The 21,972-nt window shown below is 43.1% G+C and overlaps 1 protein-coding gene across 3 annotated transcripts; it reads right to left on the bottom strand.

Annotated features, from left to right (window-relative positions):
- Nucleotides 1-9,588: 9,588 nt before the first annotated feature.
- LOC110498849 (zinc finger protein 260) lies at nt 9,589-21,972 on the bottom strand. 3 transcript variants are annotated; one of them, XM_021575506.2, is made up of 4 exons: nt 21,265-21,972; nt 17,876-20,663; nt 15,573-16,685; nt 9,589-11,932 (listed from the first exon to the last, which is right to left on the bottom strand). In XM_021575506.2, exons 2-4 carry the CDS (start codon nt 20,458-20,460, stop codon nt 11,041-11,043), a joined length of 4,590 nt encoding a protein of 1,529 aa, XP_021431181.2. In that variant the 5' UTR covers nt 20,461-20,663; nt 21,265-21,972; the 3' UTR covers nt 9,589-11,040. The 3 variants fall into 3 exon arrangements, with proteins under 3 accessions (XP_021431181.2, XP_021431182.2, XP_021431183.2); XM_021575507.2 differs by having other exon boundaries at nt 21,351-21,972; XM_021575508.2 differs by lacking the exon at nt 17,876-20,663 and having other exon boundaries at nt 21,351-21,962.

The following is a 21,972-nucleotide window of genomic DNA, read 5'->3' as shown; positions in this document are numbered from 1 at the left end:
TTTTAAAGGAGTAGAATGTTAACATTTGTGAACTGTAGTCTTCCAATCACGAGGCAACGGGAAAATAAGTTGTGACTATGAAACTGCTCAAACATACTGGACAGTCTTTAACAGGTCATTTTACCATTATGCTGTCAAATGTAGACACTGTGTAATGTGTGCACTATGCAGGATAAAGTAGCATAACACGGGGGTTCCCAAACTGTTGTAATGGAAAAGTTCTAGGTGGTCCAGAATTCTGTGAGAATGTGTTTGTTTGTATAGTTTATATCTAAGCATTTTAAATCATTCCCCGATGGACACAAATAGGGAATCCTTACCACTGTGCTCTGATTCAGAGGGGTTGGGTTAAATGCGGAACACATACTACTGGTCCAACATTTTAGAACACCTACTCATTCAAGGGTTTTTCTTTATTTTTAACTATTTTCTACTTTTGTAGAATAATAGTGAAGACAAAAAAACGATGAAATAACACATGGAATCATGTAGTAAGCAAAAAAGTGTTAAACAAATAAAAAATATTTTTGAGATTCTTCAAATAGCCACCCTTTGCCTTGACAGCTTTGCACACACTTGGCATTCTCTCAACCAGCTTCATGAGTTCGTCACCTGGAATTCATTTCAATTAACAGGTGTGCCTTCTAAATTTGTGGAATTTCTTTCCTTTTTAATGTGTTTGAGCCAATCAGTTGTGTTGTGACAAGGTATACAGAAGATAGCCCTATTTGGTCAAAGACCAAGTCCATATATTATGGTAAGAACAGCTCAAATAAGCAAAGAGAAATGACAGTCCATCATTACTTTAAGACATGGTCAGTCAATACGGGAAAATTAAGAACTTTGAAAGTTTCTTCAAGTGCACTCGCAAGCGCTATGATGAAACTGGCTCTGCAGCGATACGCCATCCCATCTAGTTTGGGCTTAGTGGGCCTGTCATTTGTTTTTCAACAGGACAGTGACCCACAACACACCTCCAGGCTGTGTACGGGCTATTTTACCAAGAAGGAGAGTGATGGAGTGCTGCATCAGATGACCTGGCCTCCACAATCCCCCGACCTCAACCAAATTGAGATGGTTTGGGATGAGTCGGACGGCAGAGTGAAGGAAGAGCAGCCAACAAGGGCTCAGCATATGTGGGAACTCCTTCAAGACTGTTGGAAAAGTATTCCAGGTGAAGCTGGTTGAGAGAATGCCAAGATTGTGCAATGATGTCAAGGCAAAGGGTGGCTACTTTGAAGAATCTCAAATATAAAATATATTTGAATTTAACTTTTTTTGGTTATTACATGATTCCATGTGTTATTTCATAGTTTTGTCTTCACTATTATTCTACAATGTATTATAATAGTAAAAATAAAGGAAAACCCTTGAATGAGTAGGTGTTCTAAAACTTCTGACCGGTCGTGTATTTTGGTTGAATGCATTGTTGTGCAACTTACTCAGTATTCCCTTTCCTCAGTTGAAACAATGGAGATGAGTCAATGCTTGTGTGACTATATTTGTAACACTATTAGTCACCGAATCTCAACCCAGAAAGGAACATTGCGGTTTAGCGAAAAAACTGAACCCAATTGACAAGTATAACCGTAGTATAACTGTGTACTCAGCTTCACTCTTAGTCAGAACACAATTTTAAGGGTTGTGTGTCAGGAGAACGTGGATGGCTGAATAATTACCTCTTATGTTACAGACAAAATTACTTCGTTATCAATGTTAAGTGGATATGGATAACAGCAGCAAGAAAAGGGCAATTTATATACAGAATTATTTATTTCAAATTATATTTTTGAATGTTTGTGGTAACAGCTAAACGTCTGGATAAATACTGTCAAAGGGACCCCTGCAAAGTTGTTTGTAAAAGCCAGTGACACCAGCTGACCAACTTTTTGTTACTGAGCAATAACTGACAAGTTGTTAGTTAATTTACTTCTCTTGTCTGTTTGGTTTATGTACATGGGTTAGTGTAGTAATAAGCAATGTTACATGTGAACTCTGGCTGACTTTTGTGTATTATGTTATGAATAAAATGAGCTGATTTCTTGATATCAACCTTGTAGAACTACCCCTCCCGGCTCCGGGAGAATTGTCATAAGCAACCGCTGAATAGCATAGCGCAACAGTCAAAAAATATTACTAGAAAATATTCATGAAATCACAAGTGAAATATAGCGAAACACAGCTTAGCCTTTTGGTTAAGTTGTTAAACAACTGTGCAACACCCAGGTACACAACCAAAGGCTGTGTGTAGGAGACAGGGTGTGGTTTGGAACCAGGTATAGGAAATGGTACAGTTTGGAAGCAGTTACTACTGTGTGGAGGAGAAAGGGATTGGTTTGGAACCATGTTCTGCATGCTTTGTTATAAAACTTTAAACAAAATAAAAGGTTGGAATCCTAGGAAAAGGACAACTCAATTACCAACAATGTTTTTTTAAGTCATTTAATTTCAACAAACTGATTGGCTAAGGTTCTAATAAGCTAAGTTCATAGTCCTAACCTGGAAGTAAAAATATATATTTCAAAGTGACAAAATATATTTCAGATTAGTTTTTGAACACTAAATTCACATCTTTGTGGTATATGCTTTTTATTACACTATAGCTAATTTAGCGGTGAGTTTCTTTGTGGAAAGGAAAATCCTACCATGAATGTACAGAGAACCCAACCAATGTTTCATTCCCATATTTACAACTGTGGGAGATGCACATGACACATACAGTACACAGGGGTCATCCTGGCAAAAAAAGTTAAGTGTACATTAACAAGTGCCAGAAGAGATGGAACCATAGTAATCAGACAATGCCACTTGCAAGGTTTAAACTGAGATCTGACATTAACACTACAAAATGTTAATGGTTTATAAAAATACGTAGCAATTTGGATATGCGGGCCGTATATTACAGAACTTAACTGTAATGGCGCCCGATAGAGGGCAGCCGTGCTTCTAGCCCCCAGGCAACTTTGCAGTATTGTTTTTTACGTGTTTTTTCGTACATTATTACACCTGAAATGTGTTATTACATACAGCCGGGAATAACATTTGGATGTCAGAGCGGCGGTAACTCATCAGCATTTACGACTAACAATACACGTTTCCCGAATTGGATCCTTTGTTCACACCCCCCAGGGCAATTGAACTGATTCCAGAGGCTGACCCCAAGCATCGCCGGCTGTGAAGAGGTACTGGGAGTCGACTTCTAGTCCAACTCAGGAGGAGCGCACACTGAACTAAATTACTATCGTCCCGTAGCACTCACTTTGAGAGGCTAGTCAAGGATCATATCACCTTTACCCTACCTGACACCCTAGACCCACTTCAATTTGCTTACCGCCCTAATAGCTCCCCAGACAATGCAATCGCCATCGCACTGCCCTATCCCATCTGGACAAGAGGAATACCTATATAACAATGCTGTTCATGGACTACAGCTCAGCCTTCAACAGTATAGTACCCTCCAAATTCCTCATTAAGCTTGAGGCCCTGGGTCTGAACCTTGCCCTGTGCAACAGGGTCCTGGACTTCCTGACGGGCCGCCCCCAGGTGGTGAAGGTAGGAAACACCTCCACTTCGCTGATCCTCAACACTGGGGCCCCACGAGGGTGCATGCTCAGCCCTCTCCTGTACTCCCTGTTCACCCATGACTGCGTACCCACGCACGCCTCCAACTCAATCATCAAGTTTGCAGATGACGAGACACTCTACAGGGAGATGGTGAGGGCTCTGGGAGTGTGGTGTCAGGAAAATAACCCCTCATTCATAGTCAACAAAACAAAGGAGATGATTGTGGACTTCAGGAAACAGCAATCCACATCGATGGGACCACAGTGGAGTAGTTGGAAAGCTTCCAGATCCTCGGCATACACAACACCGACAAACTGAATTGGTCCACCCACACAGACAGTGTGGTGAAGGTGCAACAGCACCTCTTCAACCTCAGGAGGCTGAAGAAATTTTGCTTGTCACTTAAAACCCTCAAACTTTTAGAGATGCACAATTGAGAGCATCCGGTCGGGCTGTATCACCGCCTGGTACAGCAACTGCACCGCCCGCAACCGCAGGGCTCTCCAGAGGGTGGTGCGGTCTGCCCAACGCATCACCGGGGGCAAACTACCTGCCCTCTAGTACACCTACATCATCCAATGTCATAGGAAGGCCAAAAAGATCATCAAGGACAACAACCACCCGAGCTACTTGTCTGTTCACCTCGCTATCATCTAGAAGGCGAGGTCAGTACAGATGCATCAAAGCTGTGACCGAGAGACTGAACAACAGCTTCTACCTCAAGGCCATCAGACTGTTGAATAGCCATCACTAGCACATTAGAGGCCGCTGCCTATGTGCATGGACTTGAAATCACTGGCCACTTCCATTTTTTTTTTAAATACACTAGTCACTTTAATGTTTACATAATTTGCATTACTCATCTCATTTGTATATACTGTTTTCTATTCCACTGTATTTTAGTCTATGCTGCTCTGACATTGCTCGTCCTTATGTATTTATTACATTCCTTTACTTAAATGTGTGTACTGTTGGGAAATGATTAGGTATTACTGCACTGTTGGAGCTAGAAACACAAGCATTTCACTACACCCGCAATAACATCTGCTAAATATGAATCCAATAAAATTGGATTTGATGCATGTCAAAAACAGCCTTTTTTTTAGGTAGAATAGCTTACTATGGTGATGGCAGACTAAATGTACAGTAGTTCCTACTGTCGTAAACCTTTAAAATTCAGAGCTATTTTGTGTAAGTTGTACTTTCCCTATGTCAGGATGGCAATGTGTTTCATCTTCTAAATGAAGTAATATAAATTTGACCCAGTGGGAAAGCATGTTTGAATGGTCTGACAGAAATGACTAATTAAAATCAAGATGTGCACTTACGAATATGGTACCATGTACTGACAAAATTAGCATGAAACATTTCTTAAAATGTCAACATATTGCTTATAATATTAGTAGACTGGGCAGAACAACTTACATGTATCTCAACTGCCCACATGCAATTAGAATTTGAGGTGTTGGGTGCTGATGCCTTATTAACAATGTGCTTATGATACAGGCCTACCTGACTTTAAAAGTTTGAATGATTACCGTACTGAATTGATATGATCTTTCCTAAATAAACTGTTATAGCTTTAAATATCGGTTGTTGGATTGGCATGGCTCTGAGGTATTTCATACTCTTACCGGTCACAGAAATATTTACAGTTCATAATACACTACATGACCAAAAAGTATGTGTGTATGTATGTATGTATGTATGTAGACGCCTGCTCCTGGAACATCTCATTCCAAAGTCATGAGTATTAAAATGGAGTTGGTCCCCTTTTTTGCTGCTATAACAGCCGCCACTCTTCTGGGAAGGCTTTCCACTAGATGCTGAAACATGCTTCCATTCAGCCACGAGCACTGATGTTGGGCGATTAGGCCTGGCTCGCAGTCGGCGTTCCAATTCATCCCAAAGGTGTTCGATGGGGTTGTGGTCAGGGTTCTGCGCAGGACAGTCAAGTTCTTCCACACCAATTTCGACAAACATTTCTGTACGGACCTCGCTTTGTGCATGGGGGCATTGAATCAGGAAAGGGCCTTCCCCAAACTTTTGCCACAAAGTTAGAAGCACATAATCATCCAGAATATCATTGTATGCTGTAGCATTAAGATTTCCCTTCAATGGAAGGGCTCCAGAGTCTAAAGGCAGCAAGCTTTACACCACTCCAGCTGACGCTTGGCATTTCGTATGGTAATCTTACGCTTGTGTGCAACTGCCCAGCAATGGTAACCCATTTCATGAAGTTCCCGATGAACAGTTATTGTGCAGATGTTGCTTCTAAAGGCAGTTTGGAACTTGGTAGTGCAACCGAGGGCAGGAGATTTTTATGCGCTACAGCACTCGGAGTTCCCGGTCTGTGAGCTGGTGTGGCCTACCACTTCGCAGCTGAGCGGTTGTTGCTCCTAGACGTTTCCACTTCAGAATAACAGCACTTACAGTTGACCGGGGCAGCTCTAACAGGGTAGAAATTTGACTAATTTATTTGTTGGAAAGGTGGCATCCTATGACGGTGCCACGTTGAATGTCACCGAGCTCTTCAGTAAGGCCATTCTACAGCCAATGATTGTCTATGGAGATTGCAAGGCTGTGTGCTCGATTTTACACACCGGTCAATAACGGGTGTGGTGAAATAGCCTAATGAACTAATTTGAAAAGGTGTCCACATACAGTGCATATGCAGTGCATTCGGGAAGTATTCAGATCCTTTAACTTTTTTCACTTTGTTACGTTACAGCCTTATTCTAAAATGGATTAAACGAAAAATACAAATCCTTAGCAATCTACACACAATACTCCATAATGATAAAGCTACAAACAGAAATACCTTATTTACATAAGTATTCAAACCCTTTGCTATGAGACTTGAAATTTAGCTCAGGTGCATGCTGTTTCCATTGATCATCCTTGAGATGTTTCTACAACTTGACTGGAGTCAATGTATTGGACATGATTTGGAAAGGCACACACACACACGTCTATATAAATGGTCCCACAGTTGACAGTGCATGTCAGTGAACAAAAAAAAAACGAAGCCACAGAGTTCCAAGACAGGATTGTGTCAAGGCACAGATCTGGGGAAGGGTACCAAAACAGCATTGAAGGTCCCCAAGAACACAGTGGCCTCCATAATTCTTAAATGGAAGAAGTTTGAATCCACCAAGACTCTTCCTTGAACGGGCCGCCCGGGCCAAACTGAGCAATCGGATGGTCACTCTGACAGTGCGTCAGAGTTCCTCTGTAGAGAAGGAGAACCTTCCAGAAGGGCAACAATCTCTGCAGCACTCCACCAATCAGGCTTTTATGGTAGTGGCCAGACGGAAGCTACGCCTCAGTAAAAGGCACGACAGCCCCCTTGGAGTTTGCCAAAAGGCACCTAAAGACGGATCTTGAGAAACAAGATTCTCTGGTCTGATGAAACCAAGATCCCTACGGTGAAGCATGGTGGTGGCAGCAGCATCATCATGCTGTGGGGATGTTTTTGAGTGGCAGGGACACTAGTCTGAATCGAGTAGACAGATCCTTGATGAAAACTTGCTCCGGACCAGACTGGAGTGAAGGTTCACCTTCCAACAGGACAATGTCCGTTAGTGGCCCAGCCAGAGTCGTGACTAGAACCCAATCGAACATCTCTGGAGAACTGAAAATAGCTGTACAGCTACGCTCCCCATCCAACCTGACAGAGCTTGAGAGGATCTGCAGAGAAGAATGCAACAAACTCCTCAAATACAGGTGTGCTAAGCTTGTAGCGTCATACCCACGAAGACAAGATTGTAGTCGCTGCCAAATGTGGGTCAAAGTATGGAGTAAAGGGTCTGAATACTTATGTATTGTTTAATGTGATGTTTATTTTTTGTACGTGTACACAAAGAAATCCATTTTAGAATAAGGCAATTATGTAACAAAATGTGGAAAAAGTCGGGTCTGAATACTCTCCGAATGCACTGTATATTAAATATAGGATAAGGCATAAAGGATGCCAAGAAAAACACATTGTGGTGCCAGTTACACATTTCATCATGTACTGGGACCACACCCTCAAACAAAGTTTTAAACCTAAAGGATCTACGCTTGCTTCTTGTGTTTTACAAAAAAAAGTGCCATTACAGTGGGACTGAAAAGATGCAATATTTTGTACATGATAAGCACCTCATTTTATTCTACACCTTTTCTGGTAAGCATTGCAAACCAAAGAAATACTAGATTTAACTTAACCTTTACATAAATGTGCAATTATATGAACACAAATTGCTTTTTCCAAAGACCCCAAACCATTTCTCAAATAGTGGTGATCAACATTTGCTCCTGGATACACACTGCTGCCAACATGGTTGAAGCAACCAACTGGATGTTGACAAGTTTGAACACTGAAGCTTGTGTCCATGACACATTAACAGAAATACAATAATCATTCAAATATAGACAGAAATAAATACTTTGTATTATAAATATAAGTACGCTAACTGTTCACAACACGATAATTCTACACTTTTGACTTTAGCTGGACTGACACGCAAACAAACTCAGCAAAAAAAAAAAAAAAGTACCCTTTTCAGGACCCTGTCTTTCAAAGATAATTCGTAAAAATCCTAATAACTATACAGATCTTCATTGTAAAGGGTTTAAACACTGTTTCCCAAGCTTGTTCAATGAACCATAAACAATTAATGAACATGCACCTGTGGAACGGTCGTTAAGACACTAACAGCTTACAGACGGTAGGCAATTAAGGTCACAGTTAAGAAAACTTAGGACACTAAAGAGGCCTTTCTACGGACTCTGAAAAACACAAAAAAAATAGATGCCCAGGGTCCCTGCTCATCTGCGTGAACGTGCCTTAGGCATGAGGACTGCAGATGTGGCCAGGGCAATAAACTGCAAAGTCCGTACTACGAGACGCCTAAGACAGCACTACAGGGAGACAGGACGGACAGCTGATCATACTCGCAGTGGCAGACCACGTGTAACAACACCTGCACAGGATCGGTACATCCGAACATAACACCTGCGGGACAGGTACAGGATGGCAACAACAACTGCCCGAGTTACACCAGGAATGCACAATCCCTCCATCCGTGCTCAGACTGTCCGCAATAGGCTGAGAGAGGCTGGACTGAGAGCTTGTAAGCCAGTTGTAATGCAGGTCTTCACCAGACATCACCGTCAGCAACGTCGCCTATGGGCCTGTACTCTGGAGCGGGATCGATTTGGAGGTGGAGGGTCCGTCATGGTCTGGGGCGGTGTGTCACAGCATTACCGGACTGAGCTTGTTGTCATTGCAGGCAATCTCAATGCTGTGCCTTACAGGGAAGACATCCTCCTCCCTCATGTGGTACCCTTCCTGCGGGCCCATCCTGACATGACCCTCCAGCATGACAATGCCACCAGCTCGTTCTGTGCGTGATTACCTGCAAGACAGGAATGTCAGTGTTCTGCCATGGCCAGCAAAGAGCCCAGATCTCAATCCCATTGAGCATGTCTGGGACCTGTTGGATCGGAGGGTGAGGGCTAGATCCATTCCCCCCAGAAATGTCTGGGAACTTGCAGGTGCCTTGGTGGAAGAGCGGGGTAACATCTCACAGCAAGAACTGCAAATCTGGTGCAGTCCATGAGGAGATGACCTGCAGTACTTAATGCAGCTGGTGGCCACAGCAGATACTGACTGTTAGTTTTGACCCCCCTTGGTTCAGGGACACATTATTCCATTTCTGTTAGCCACATGTCTGTGGAACTTGTTCAGTTTATGTTTCAGTTGTTGAATCTTGTTATGTTCATACAAATATTACACGTTATGTTTGCTGAAAATAACCGTAGTTGATAGTGAGAGGACGTTTCATTTTTTGCTGAGTTTACCTTTGAAAGTTTGAGAAGTCAAAAGCATGTGTTTCGTATTGTAAAGGGTTTGCAAAATTTCTCAAAAATTGTCAAGGGTGATTATGGGCAAGAAAAGCTACAATTCTTATTTGAACAAGACATGGGTGAGAAATAGCACCTGTAAAAATAAGTAATGCCCAATTCAGACATGGATAATTATCTACAATGCTTTGCACATCAGACATTTTAATGTGGCAAAACCACAGTGCTGGCAAGACCACTGTCCTTGGCTAATGCATTCCTACCTGTGTTGGAGTCGCACCAATTGAGAATGGAATTACAGATTGAGGAATTCCCTTAAATGCTACATAGGATATTTTTTAAATTCATAGAAAATGATATATCAAAGTGCACACAGAAAAATTTAAAATAAGGAATAGGAACAGGAATAAATAATTAAATATGCCCATTTAGCATACAAATGTCACTCAAAGGGTGTACCCAAATATCACCATCACTAAAACAACTTGATTACATGATTTCAGTAAATACCTTTGATATCATCCTCTGGGTAAGACTAGGAGGTCATGCTTATTGAAGCCACATCAGAAATGGTCAAATTGATCACTTTTCTCTAACCTATGGCAAAATAATGAGAACAGCCCTCACTTTTGATAAGCTGGGCAGAGAATTGAACCGACGGAGGCACTGAACACAGTAATAGATAGCGAGAGGAAATTACAATTTCAGAACAGCACTTTTCTCATAAAAATATGAGTCATTGTATAAATCAATCTCAAATGCAGGAACTGGGCTGAAACAGTTCTGTTACGTCGGTTCACTTTGGTTGGGAAATTGACTGTCTACCTTGTGAGGACATTGATACAGTCAGTATGGAAGGAGGTCCAATAGTTCTCACTCCTATAGCATTAAATGATTCAGTGACAATGTGCACTCCATGCGAAAATAATCTTATAAAGATTTGACACACTGTCGCCTGTGCCCATCTGGGAATTTTAACAGTGCCACAATCCCTGCTAGAAATAAGAAATCCTTCGACCACTCCAAAAGTGTATGACCAAAGCATAATCAGAAAAATGAAATGTTTGTGAGGCAGCTTTGAAGAGTTCAACAAGTGTCCTCCTCTCTTTCTTTCTCTCTCTCGGAGGACCTGAGCCCTAGGACCTTGCCCCAGGACTACATGACATGATGACTCCTTGCTGTCCCCAGTCCACCTGACCGTGCTGCTGCTCCAGTTTCAACTGTTCTGCCTTATTATTATTCGACCATGCTGGTCATTTATGAACATTTGAACATCTTGGCCATGTTCTGTTATAATCTCCACCCGGCACAGCCAGAAGAGGACTGGCCACCCCACATAGCCTGGTTCCTCTCTAGGTTTTGGCCTTTCTAGAGAGTTTTTCCTAGCCACTGTGCTTCTACACCTGCATTGCTTGCTGTTTGGGGTTTTAGGCTGGGTTTCTGTACAGCACTTTGAGATATCAGCTGATGTACGAAGGGCTATATAAATAAATTTGATTTGATTCAACATCAAGAGTAAACGCTGTCTCTACTGGGGCTTTGTGGAACACTCCACTTTACAATTACCGATAGGGGTCCAGTGAATGGGGAGAATAATATAATAAGCATTTGACACGGAGTCCTGACTCAGAGAAAAGAGCCCATGTCCAAGTCCATAAAACTGTTAGTATCCATGCCGAAGGAGGACTCGTAGTCCTGGCCACCACTCTGGTGCATCTTCTGGTGGTGGCGCAGGTTTGACTTGCTGGAGAAGCGCTTGTCGCACAGCAGGCAGGAGAAGGGCTTCTCTTTGGTGTGGATCCTCCGGTGGCAGATGAGCTGGGTGGACACGCGGAAGGCCTTGCCGCACTCCAGGCACTGGTAGCGCTTGGGCTCCGTGTGGATGCGCCGGTGGTTCTTCAGCGCCATCAGGTTGGTGAACTCCTTCTGGCACACGGAGCAGAAGAAGGCGCCGGTCTTGTGACTGTTCTTGTGGTTGAGGAGGGAACCTGCATGGCGGTAGGTGCGGCCGCAGTGCTCACACACGTGGCTCTTCTTCCCTATACAGGGTACCTCGTTTCTCTCCTGCTGGTTGGGCATGCCATTGTGCATGTGGGCAAACGCCGGGACCAGCTTGGGGATGCCTTGGAGCTCCATGGTTTGGTCTAGTCCCGATTCCCAGCTTAGGTCATCCTCCATTTGCATGTTGTGTTGTTGATAATGCCCTTGGGCCCGGTGGTGCAGTTCCTGGTGTTGTTGGTACCTGGCTGGGTTGGGGAAGCTCTGATGGCAGGGGCTGCAGACCAGGGTGCGGTCCTTGGAGTGCACCTCCATGTGGTTCTGCAGGTGCGAGATGAGACAGAAGGTCTTGCCACAGTCTGGACAGCAGTGGCGCTTCATCTGGGAGTGGATCTGGAGGGCGAGGAGGTCAGGGAAAGTCTGGAGGCACAAGGTACAGTGGTGGAGGTTTTCTGAGTGCGTCTTTTTATGGTTGAGCAGGGAGCCAGCATGGCGGTATGAGCGTCCACAGAGGTCACACCTGCAGCAGAGAGATTCATTAAAATCCCTGTTTATGAAAATTATTTAAATTGGGCAGAAAGTGGCTTTTTCTTACTGTACCAAAGGTCCACCTTCTAACAAGAAGATAATCTCAGGCGTATCTTTACTAATAGAATTTAACTATGAGGAAATAATTACACAGATTTACCCTAACACTAAACATAGCCATTAACACAAGAACTGCTAAAGTTGTCATTTGGACTGCTCACGAATAGAAAAGGTCTTACTTTGCCATTTTTAAAGTCACCCCTCCCTCCGTCCTTAAAAAGTCAATATAAATACGCTGTCATTGTTACAATCAATAGCACAAACAGAACTGGACTTATAACCAGTTTTAGGAGGGCATGTAGGAGGGCAGTTTTAGGAGGCCTGTTCCCCTCCTCCTGACAATTAAAGGTGCCCTGCCCAGTTACGGCACCTCGTCCCGACAGTAAGGCCTGTTCCCCTCCTCCTGACAATTAAAGGTGCCCTGCCCAGTTACGGCACCTCGTCCCGACAGTAAGGCCTGTTCCCCTCCTCCTGACAATTAAAGGTGCCCTGCCCAGTTGATAATCACCCTGATAATTGCCTCAAAACTGAACCTAATCAAATCAAAATCCAATTTTAATTGGTCACATACACAGGGTTAGCAGAGGTTATTGCGAGTGTAGAGAAATGTTTATGCTTCTAGATCCGACAGTGCAGCAGTATCTAACAGGTAATATCTAACAATTCCACAACAAAACCTAATACACACAATCTAGTAAAGGAATGGGATGAGAATATATAAGTATAAAATATATGGATGAGCAGTGACAGGGTGGCATAGGCAAGATGCAATAGATGATATAAAATACATATGAGATGAGTAATGCGAGATATGTAAACATTCTTAAAGTAGCATTATTGTGACTAGTGACTAGTGTTCCATTTATTAAAGTAGCCAAATGATATCAAGTCTGTAGGTAGGCAGCTGCCTATCTGTGCTGGTGGTGACAGTTTAACAATCCGATGGCCTTGAGATAGAAGCTGTTTTTCAGTCTCTCGGTCCCAGCTTTGATGCACCTGTACTGACCTTCAGGGTGGAAGCGGGGTGAACGGGTAGTGGCTCGGTGGTTACTGTCCTTGATCTTTTTTCCTCTCACACATATACAGTGCCTTCAGGAAGTATTCAGCGCTTGATTTATTCCACATTGTTGTGTTAAAGCCTGAATTCAAAAATGGATTAAATAGATTTTTCTCCCTCACCCATCTACACACAATACCCCATAATGACAAAGTGGAAATATATATATATTTTTTTTGTGCAAATTTATTGAAAATAAAATATGGCATCCCGAGTGGCGCAGTGGTCTAAGGCTAGCTGTGCCACTAGAGATTCTGGATTTAGAGTCCAGGCCCTGTTCCAGCCGGGAGACCCATGGGGCAGCTCACAATTGGCCCAGCATCGTCCGGGTTAGGGAAGGGCTTTGCCGGCAGGGATGTCCTTGTTCCATCGCGCACTAGCGACTCCTGTGGCGGGCCGGGCACAGTGCACTCTGACACGGTCACCGGGTGTACTGCGTTTCCTCCGACACATTGGTGCAGCTGGCTTCCGGGTTAAGTGGGCATTGTGTGAAGAATCAGTGCGGCTTGGTTGGGTTGTGTTTTGGAGGACGCACGGCTCTCGAGCGTCGCCTCTCCCGAGTCCGTACGGGAGTAGCAGCAATGAGACAAGACTAACTACCAATTGGATACCATGAAATTGGGGGGGGGGGTAAAAAAAATTTTTTTTAAATTAAAATAAGAAAATAAATATATTTACACATGTATTCACACTTATTTGGAGTCCACTTGTGGCATATTCAATTGTTTAAACATGATTTAAAAAAAGAAACACCTGTCTATAGAAGGTCCCACATTTGACAATGCACGTCAGAGCAGAAACAGAAGTCCAAGGAACTGTCCGTAGATCTCTGAGATAGAATTGTGATGATGCACACTATATCTGAAGAAGGATACAAACTTGAAAGTTTCCAAGAGCACAGTGGTCTCCATCATTGGTAAACTGAAAAAAAATATGGAACCATCCAGGCTCTGCCCAGAGCTGACCGTTCGACCAAACTGAGCAAGAAGGTCATTGGTCAGGGAGGTGACCAAGAACCCAATGACCACTCTGATAGACCAAAACTGTAATCGAAACCAAAGGTGCTTCTACAAGGTATTGACCCAGGGGTGTGAATACTTATACAAATTAGATATTTCTGTAATTTATTTTTCAATAAATTAGCAAATATTTAAAAATAAAATAAAAATGTTCACTGTGTCATTATGGGGTAGTGTGTGTAAATGGGTGAGAGAAAAAATATATTTAATCAATTATGAATACGGGCTGTAACAACAAAAATGTGGAATAAGGGGTATGAATATTTTATGAAGGCACTGTAACAAATGAAATATATGAAGTATGATAGGGAGAATGGGTGAGTTGAGCGAGGGGAAGTGAAAGATACATAATAATGTAATCAATTGTGAATGAAGAACAGGGCGGGCAATTCTATTGTATTGATCTATTCTAATCTCAAATTGGTACGTACCCTATATCAGTCCACTGATTCCAAGCACTCGTCAGTCTACTCTGGCCTACAGTGAGAGCGTGCGTAATTTACAATGGCAAGAAGACCAAGACAAATGGATGCACATGCCGAGTTAGCGTTGCTACATAATCAGATGGTGGCTGAGAAATGAAATCATGACATCTCTGATGATTATTCTTCTGATTCTGAGCCTCAGCCTGAACCTACACACCGGGGGCCTAAGCGCCAGAACGGTGCCCACTCAGCGGGTGCCCGCCCTACCACCAAACGAAACAGTGAGACGGGAATGGATGGCTCCGCTTGGATATAACAAGCCGGTGACAATGCTGCGGGCAGATTATCAGCACAAAATGTCACCGAGAAAGCAAGCCCTACATATCAAGCAAAAAACAGCAGCAACGCACTCACTAGCTTTAGTTTATGTAACATGGACATGCTCCAACTGATACAACTATGTAAGCAGCTAGCTGACAACTTACTATTTGTTACTGCTGTCATAGACACATTGATTATAATGCCACTATTTATTTTGTGTTGATTTTCACTATTTATGAAGCACACTGGGGGCTTATGATGTTCAGACTTCTGATGTTTTCATCATATGACTGTGCGTCTTGGTGACCGTGCGTCTTGGAGGTCGGGGTATTTATTTATTTTGTTGTTATGAAAATAAGCCGTTACCGCATTCCAACACATCTACTTTCTGTTTCATAGTTGTAACAAAGGGCACTCCACAGATAAAATTCATTGAACAATTTAATTTGTGTTTTTACATATAGCCTACAGTAACAAACGAATGAAAATGCTATTCTGTTATTTAAAATATATGTTACCTAAGACCTTCATAAACACAACCAAATGATTATTTTTGCGATAGTATATGACATTTATTAATAACATTGCAATCATAATGACTGCTCATTAGCCCGGGGTGGGGGGGGGGGGGGGGGTTCTAGTGTTAAAGCCATGAAAACAGAAGGCTAAAAAAATGTGATAATTCTAATAAGATCTATGAAAAATAATCATGCCTTACATAATGAGCTGATTATGAAACAAGTAACTCACGTGAAGCACTTGTCTCCACTCTCTCTGTGATAGTGGTCACAAGCTCTAGCCGAGTCATCCTGACCCCCCCGGCAGCGGTGCCTCTTCAGCCCAGACTTGCCCTGGAAGGTCTTGCCACATTCTGGGCAGCTGAAGTGGTTGGCCACCCTGGTGTGGACCTTCTGGTGGTTATGAAGGATACTGGCCAACCGAAACGCCTTCCCGCAGGTCAGGCAGACATGCTTCTTCTTTTGTGTGTGGATTCGTGTGTGGTTGCGTAACGCCATGGGGTTAGAAAAGGGCTTGGAGCAGAAAGTGCAGCTGAAGTGGCCAGACTTATGAGTGTTTTTATGATTCAGGAGACTGCCTGCGTGGCGGTAGCTGCGATTGCAGATGTTGCAGGTGAATGGTCGCTCCTCCCTTTTCAAGGACATACTCGTTTGTCCATCACTGCCCTCTGATGAGTTTGCCAGTGACCCACAGGTATGGGCTGTCAGTTGGTCAGCAGATATAAACGTCTGTCTGCACTGCTTACATTTAACGTTTCTTGCTCGTCTGCGACCTCTTCCCCTGACCCCTCCTGGCATATCCTTTCTGAGATGTGCGCAAATATGGCTAGACAACTGCTTCTTTCCCCTAAAGGCCTTACCACACTCTTGACAATTGTGCTTTTTAACTGAGAAGTGGATGCGCAGGTGGTTCTTCATAGCCAGCTGGTTGGAGTAGGTGTTGTTACAAACAGAGCAGTAGTATTCACCAGTCTTGTGAGAGTTCTTGTGATTGACCAGACTTCCTGCGTGTCGATACGTTCGCCCACATTGGTCACAGGAGTAGGGGCGAGGGTCGCCTGCTTCCACTGATTTGACTCGAGTCTGAGCCCCCTCCTCCACACTGGGATTCTTTCTGTTGGGGGTTGGCCTACCACCACCCTTTTTGTGGGTGGTGGTGGCTTGATTGACAGGTGCATTAAGCAAGCGCATTCCTCCCTCTGACCTCGTACCATTCATCTGCATGACGGCCTGAATCTGGTTGTTGAGCTCCTGTATTTTGGCATGGTTCTCCTTGTGAAATCTTAGGTGGTTCAATAGTTGCTTCTGTATCTTGAATGCCTTCCCACATTCATTGCAAGTATGTCTAAAAGAGGGGACAAATAGAGAGGTTAATCCCGCGTTTACAAAGCACAGAACAGTCGTGCATGAATGAAGTAATGACAAAACACATTACTGCGATGTAGACAGGTCTCTAAAGTGCCCCTAGATATTTTGCTTTGGGACCTGGGAGCACCTGTGCGACCCAGATAATAATTGTTGTAATGATAAGCTTCACTGTGCAGTTGTATCCGAGTGCCCTAGAGAGAAAAAAACGAGTGCAGATTCGTTCAATCCAACGCCTACATATAATGAATATTAAAGAATGCATCAGTGATTTGTATTTCTTGCAACCTTCTGAAGACGCATCATAGGAATGCCTGGGACTACCACTTTGTGTAGCCGGTTAGCAATGCCGAGGCTTTCCCCATTAAACCTTCCAAATTAAATGTTACCTGCAAAGTAGGCTTACCTGGCAGAATATATCATGATGATTTGTATCAAATCGGGTGGTGTCTTGTTTTGCAAACTCTGCTATTAGGCCGTAGGCTGTCATTATAAATAAGAATTTGTTCTTAACTGACTTGCCTAGTTAAATAAAAAATAAATATTGTGCATTCAGCACAACCACCACCAGCCAGACACCAGTCACTTGAGGTGAGTAATAAAAATGAAACAAAAGTCTCCTGGTGTGGTTTAAGCATTGTTATGGACTTAGAACATCCAACTGTTGTTTTTTTTTTATAGAAAACTATAAAAATAAAAAAAAAACATGTAAAGTGTGATTGAGTGAAAACCTGAACATTTTTGTTTTTTTAATAACTGGACATCCAAACCCTGGAAAAACAAACCCGAGAAAACTGTGTGTCTGTCAGTGTTTAAAAAAATGATGCATCTTCTGGTGCTCCTGGATTGTATGTTGTGCTCCGAACTTGTGTTACCAATGAACATTTTCAATTTAGAGCATTGAATGTAGACAAAACCAATTGTACAGGCAGTATATCCTTGGATTAGTTTACAAGCACTGGGTAACTCTTCATTGAAAAATGTTAGCTGTTAGGGCACGGTAACAGTGCAATAACCTAAACCTTCAAATGTAATATTACAATGAATTGCATCTCCCGCATGTTTAATACACTATAGTTTCTCTGTTTATTTACTTGATATGTCAAATTACATGGATACTGATCAGTAGAATAGAATATTTCTCTGTTATCAATCAGGTTTAGAAATTACCTCTTAACATCAAAGTGGGTCCTCTGATGGTTCTTAAGGGCCAGCAGATTGTAGAAGCGCTTCTGGCAAACCATGCAGCGGAACACTCCCGTTTTGTGGGACTTTTTATGGTTGAGAAGGGAGCCAGCATGTCTGTATGCTCTCCCACACTGATCACACTTGTACTGGCGATCCCCATTGTTTAAATTCTCTTTCAGGTGTCCTAATTCTTTACGGTTGACAGAGCCACCCATTTCATTTTTTTCAACACCGATTGAAGATTCACTTTTCCCATTTGTTGTACATTGATGGGTCTCAAGATGATGGTAACTGGTGCAAAATATATCGCAATTTCCACAGATGCTGCTGTCCGCCTCCTCTTTGTGCCTAGTTCCATTACTATTGTCCATATGTATGTGTTTAGCATCATCTGCCTGTGCTTTATTGTGTATGAGCTGATGGGAAAGCATGTCCTGCTTCTTGGCAAAACTCTTTCCGCAAGTACTGCAGATCATCAGACCCCCATCCATCCTCTTTCCAGGGTCCTCTTCTTTTTCAGCCTCTAGGGAGGACATGGAGGAGGGGCCGGAGCTTGTAGGAGTACCATGGGATTGAGTGTGGCCACGAAGATGACTCCTCAGAGCCCTCATGCTTGTGTAGCGGTTCCCACATGCTGAGCACTGATAGAGCTCTCCGTCATCATCCTTTTCATCCTCCTCTTTGCCATCACCATTTAACTGCTCCCTGTTCAAGCCTTCATATAAGTCATGTTCACCACAGTACCTTTGTCTAGGGCTGCCATTCAGTCCCTGGAACTCTACATGATCTCCTGGATTTCCCATGGTGCATCGGCCATTAGTGTCCAAGAAGGTTAACTTACTGTCATAGTCATTTGACATGGCCTCTTGCTGCGGTTGTAGCAGGGGGCATATGTGCAATTTGATTCCTGCGATGTCTGCAAATGTTTCGCCACAGTCTGCACACATGTGACTCTCCATCTGGCGTTCGTTGTGAGGTAGGTGCACAGTTCTGTCCTGGGGAAAGGCGGAGTCAAACTGCACATGGCATGATCCTCCAATGCCGTGTTCACTTGTGTTCTCCTGAGCGAGAGTCATCATATTGCTAGCATCTCCCTCCTGAGAGGAAAAGCAGGCCTGCTGGTTCTCCAGTGTTAGGGGCTCAGAAGAGAGCCAGTCTCCTTCAGAGCCGAGGCTAAAGGAGGACGGATGGGGCCTGTGGATGCGGACATGGCTGCGGAGGGCAGCCATGTGTGGGTAAGTCTTGCGGCAGATGGAACACTGGTAAATGCCTGTCTGATGAGAACGCTTGTGGTTGATGAGACTCCCGGCATGCCGGTAGCTTTTGCCACAGACCTGGCACTTGAAGCGGCGCTCACCGTTTTCTGTAACTGAGGACTTTTCTGCTTTACTTAGATCGACAGCAGGAATCTCTGGATCCAAGATTAGGGGCTCTCCCTGAGTATTCAAGGTGGATTTGTTACTGGAGTGGACAGAGTATATTTGAATATCATTGATCTGCTCCCCTTGATGATCCATCAATGGAGTATTGTTTAGAGGTGGTGAATAAAAGTTTGAGTCAGGAGAAGGAGTGACACTAAGGTCATAAGAGTCATGATGATCCTCAGATAAACCTTGATCGTGCCCAAAGGACATGGAGGAAGAATTATGCTTTTGGATGTGTTCCTGGAACTCATCATCATTAGGAAACATCACTTGACACAGGTGACAGAAATGCACTGGAGCATCCCTGTTCAAGGGTGAAAACTGCTCTGGTGCTCTGCCTGCGTAAGTGACTTCCAAGGAATGGGTGTCTGGCCCACTTTCGGACTTGTTGTGGGTTCTCTGGTGACTATGGAGGGCAGCAAGATTATTTAACTGCTTGAAACAGATAGGGATGTTTGAGTGCACTACCTGGTGAGACTTCTTATGATTGATCAGGCTTCCATGGTGTCTATATGACTTTTCGCACTGACCACATTTGAAAGGTCGATCCCCTGCTTCAAAACCCAGGTTTTCACAATAATTTACCAAGTTGGGGATAACCTCTGCGTCCTCCTGGCTAAGGTTATTATCAGACACAATATCCATCCCCGTGTCTTGCTGGTCAGCCACCAAGATCGACAGCTTTTCAAAGTCATCATGATCTTCAATTTCATCCCTATTCTCAATTGGAGAATATTCTGCAGTGGCCCTCCAACCGGCTCTCCTCTTCGATTGCCCAGAGAGATGGACCTTTTGATGGGTGGCCAGCTGAATAGCTAGCCTAAAGGCCTTCCCACAGTCCACGCAGGAGTACTTCTTCTGTGATGTGTGGATGCGCAGATGGCTCTTCAGGGCCAGAGGGTTTGAGAGCTTCCTAGCACATATTGGACAATGAAAAGAACCCAACTCGTGTGTTTTCTTGTGGTTAGCCAAGCTACCGGCATGCCTGTAGCGTCGGCCACATTCATCGCATCTGAACTTGCGATCTTCTTCTTGCTGGTAGTGACTATCCATGTGTTCCAGAAGGCTTGGCATGTTGGAGCACACTATGCCACAGTGTTTGCAAGAGAAGCCTTTAGTCCTGCCAAGCTCTTGCATAGCCATTACAGGATAGTACTGTAAATATTTGAGCTAGATAATTGTGGGGGAAATACATCAGATTCCCAGCACCTCCATATTACAAGAGCTTACATTCATTGTACGGTCCAAATAGGAAGACTGCACAAGAATGGGATCAATTTAGTACCACTCCATTGAATATTAAATGTACTTTCTGTGGTAGAATGGATGCAGGTACAACATGAGTGCTGTGGAAAAAAATAGAGAACCGATTTGGTTAGTCGTAATCACTTGCAGTCAATGTATTATTTATTTATGGGATAATCGTGGACCATATGCCTACTAAACAATGGGTACAAACCTTAATGCCAAATATGGCTAATAAAAAGTTTGCGTATATCTAAATTCGGCATTTAGATTTTAAAAACTCAGATCAAATATCGGTTTACTCTGTTTAGTCACATAATGCAACATGTTCCATTCATTATAGTGTACAGTGGCAGATATGTTTTGCCCGATTCAAACTGAATGTGGCTAGCTAACGTTATATTGTGTCACAATACCCTAGCGCGACTGCTAGCCGCCTAAATATGTCAATAATGTGGGGAAACAACACCTCGGCCTAAACAACGTAAACATTTTTCTTGTTGAATTCCATTAGCTACATTTCACATGTAACTTAAAAACACGCACCATTACGGAAAAGTTATCCGTTGGTTTGCAAACAAGCCAATGCTGGATACAATAGCCGCTAGCTAACAAGTAACGGTTAGCATCATCATGCTTATTAACAAGCTAACGCTAGCTAAACAAACATTGCATCAAAAAAAGAACGTTACCATATCTTACCTTCTATTTGATTCTTGCGTCCAGCCAAATATGTTCTGGAATGTCTAGTGTATGGTATTTAAATCCAGCACTATGTTTTTACTCACCACAAAGTTATTTATATTCCTAAAAGACCAGTCTTGTTTGATTATTTTTTCTTCCATCCCATTCCACATACTTCCTGCTCGTTGCTAGGAAACAGGAAATGTGTACCACAAAATATATCCCTCTTCGTGGTTCTGTCATGCGCACATAACTGTGCGTTATCTATAAAACTATTTTCTATTTTCGTGGATTTGCTATGTAAAATTACAAGATGGCCTGCTACATAAAATGCATTTGAAAACACATATACAAGTACTAAAATAATGTCCATCCCCGTTACAGGTTTAGCTCATTCCAAATTAACAATAGTCCACGTTACGTGAAAATGCAAATGTTAGAAACGTTCAGCAAAACGAGCGTGCTATTTCATTCTTTCCTCTGTCTATAGTTATTTGTAGTAAATCCATTCATGCGGTTCTCCGACGTCTTCTCACTAACTGTAAAGCGCACTACAGTCGGTAAAATATGAGCAAATCAATCAAGCGGTATTTTATGTTTGTTACCGCAACGCAAGTTCTGCACTGTTGCAGAATAGAATAGCCTAGGCTACGCGTGGAAATGAGAAGAAATTGAAGACAGAATAGAATAGCCTAGGCTACGGCGTGGAAATGAGAAGAAATTGAA

This window comes from Oncorhynchus mykiss, chromosome 20, assembly GCF_013265735.2.
Source record: "Oncorhynchus mykiss isolate Arlee chromosome 20, USDA_OmykA_1.1, whole genome shotgun sequence".
NCBI lineage: Eukaryota > Metazoa > Chordata > Actinopteri > Salmoniformes > Salmonidae > Oncorhynchus > Oncorhynchus mykiss.
The sequence above is the reverse complement of the archived record's forward strand: the minus strand, read 5'-3'. Positions and strand labels throughout refer to the sequence as shown.

What these genes read in the sequence shown, in the direction of transcription:
- LOC110498849 (XM_021575506.2), bottom strand. Translation starts at nt 20,460, where the DNA reads ATGGCTATGCAAGAGCTTGGCAGGACTAAAGGCTTCTCTTGCAAACAC. An exon ending in ACCCACTTTGATGTTAAGAG is followed by an intron (nt 16,686 to 17,875) that starts GTAATTTCTAAA and finishes CCCCTCTTTTAG; the next exon opens with ACATACTTGCAATGAATGTG. An exon ending in AGTGGAGACAAGTGCTTCAC is followed by an intron (nt 11,933 to 15,572) that starts GTGAGTTACTTG and finishes TCTCTGCTGCAG; the next exon opens with GTGTGACCTCTGTGGACGCT.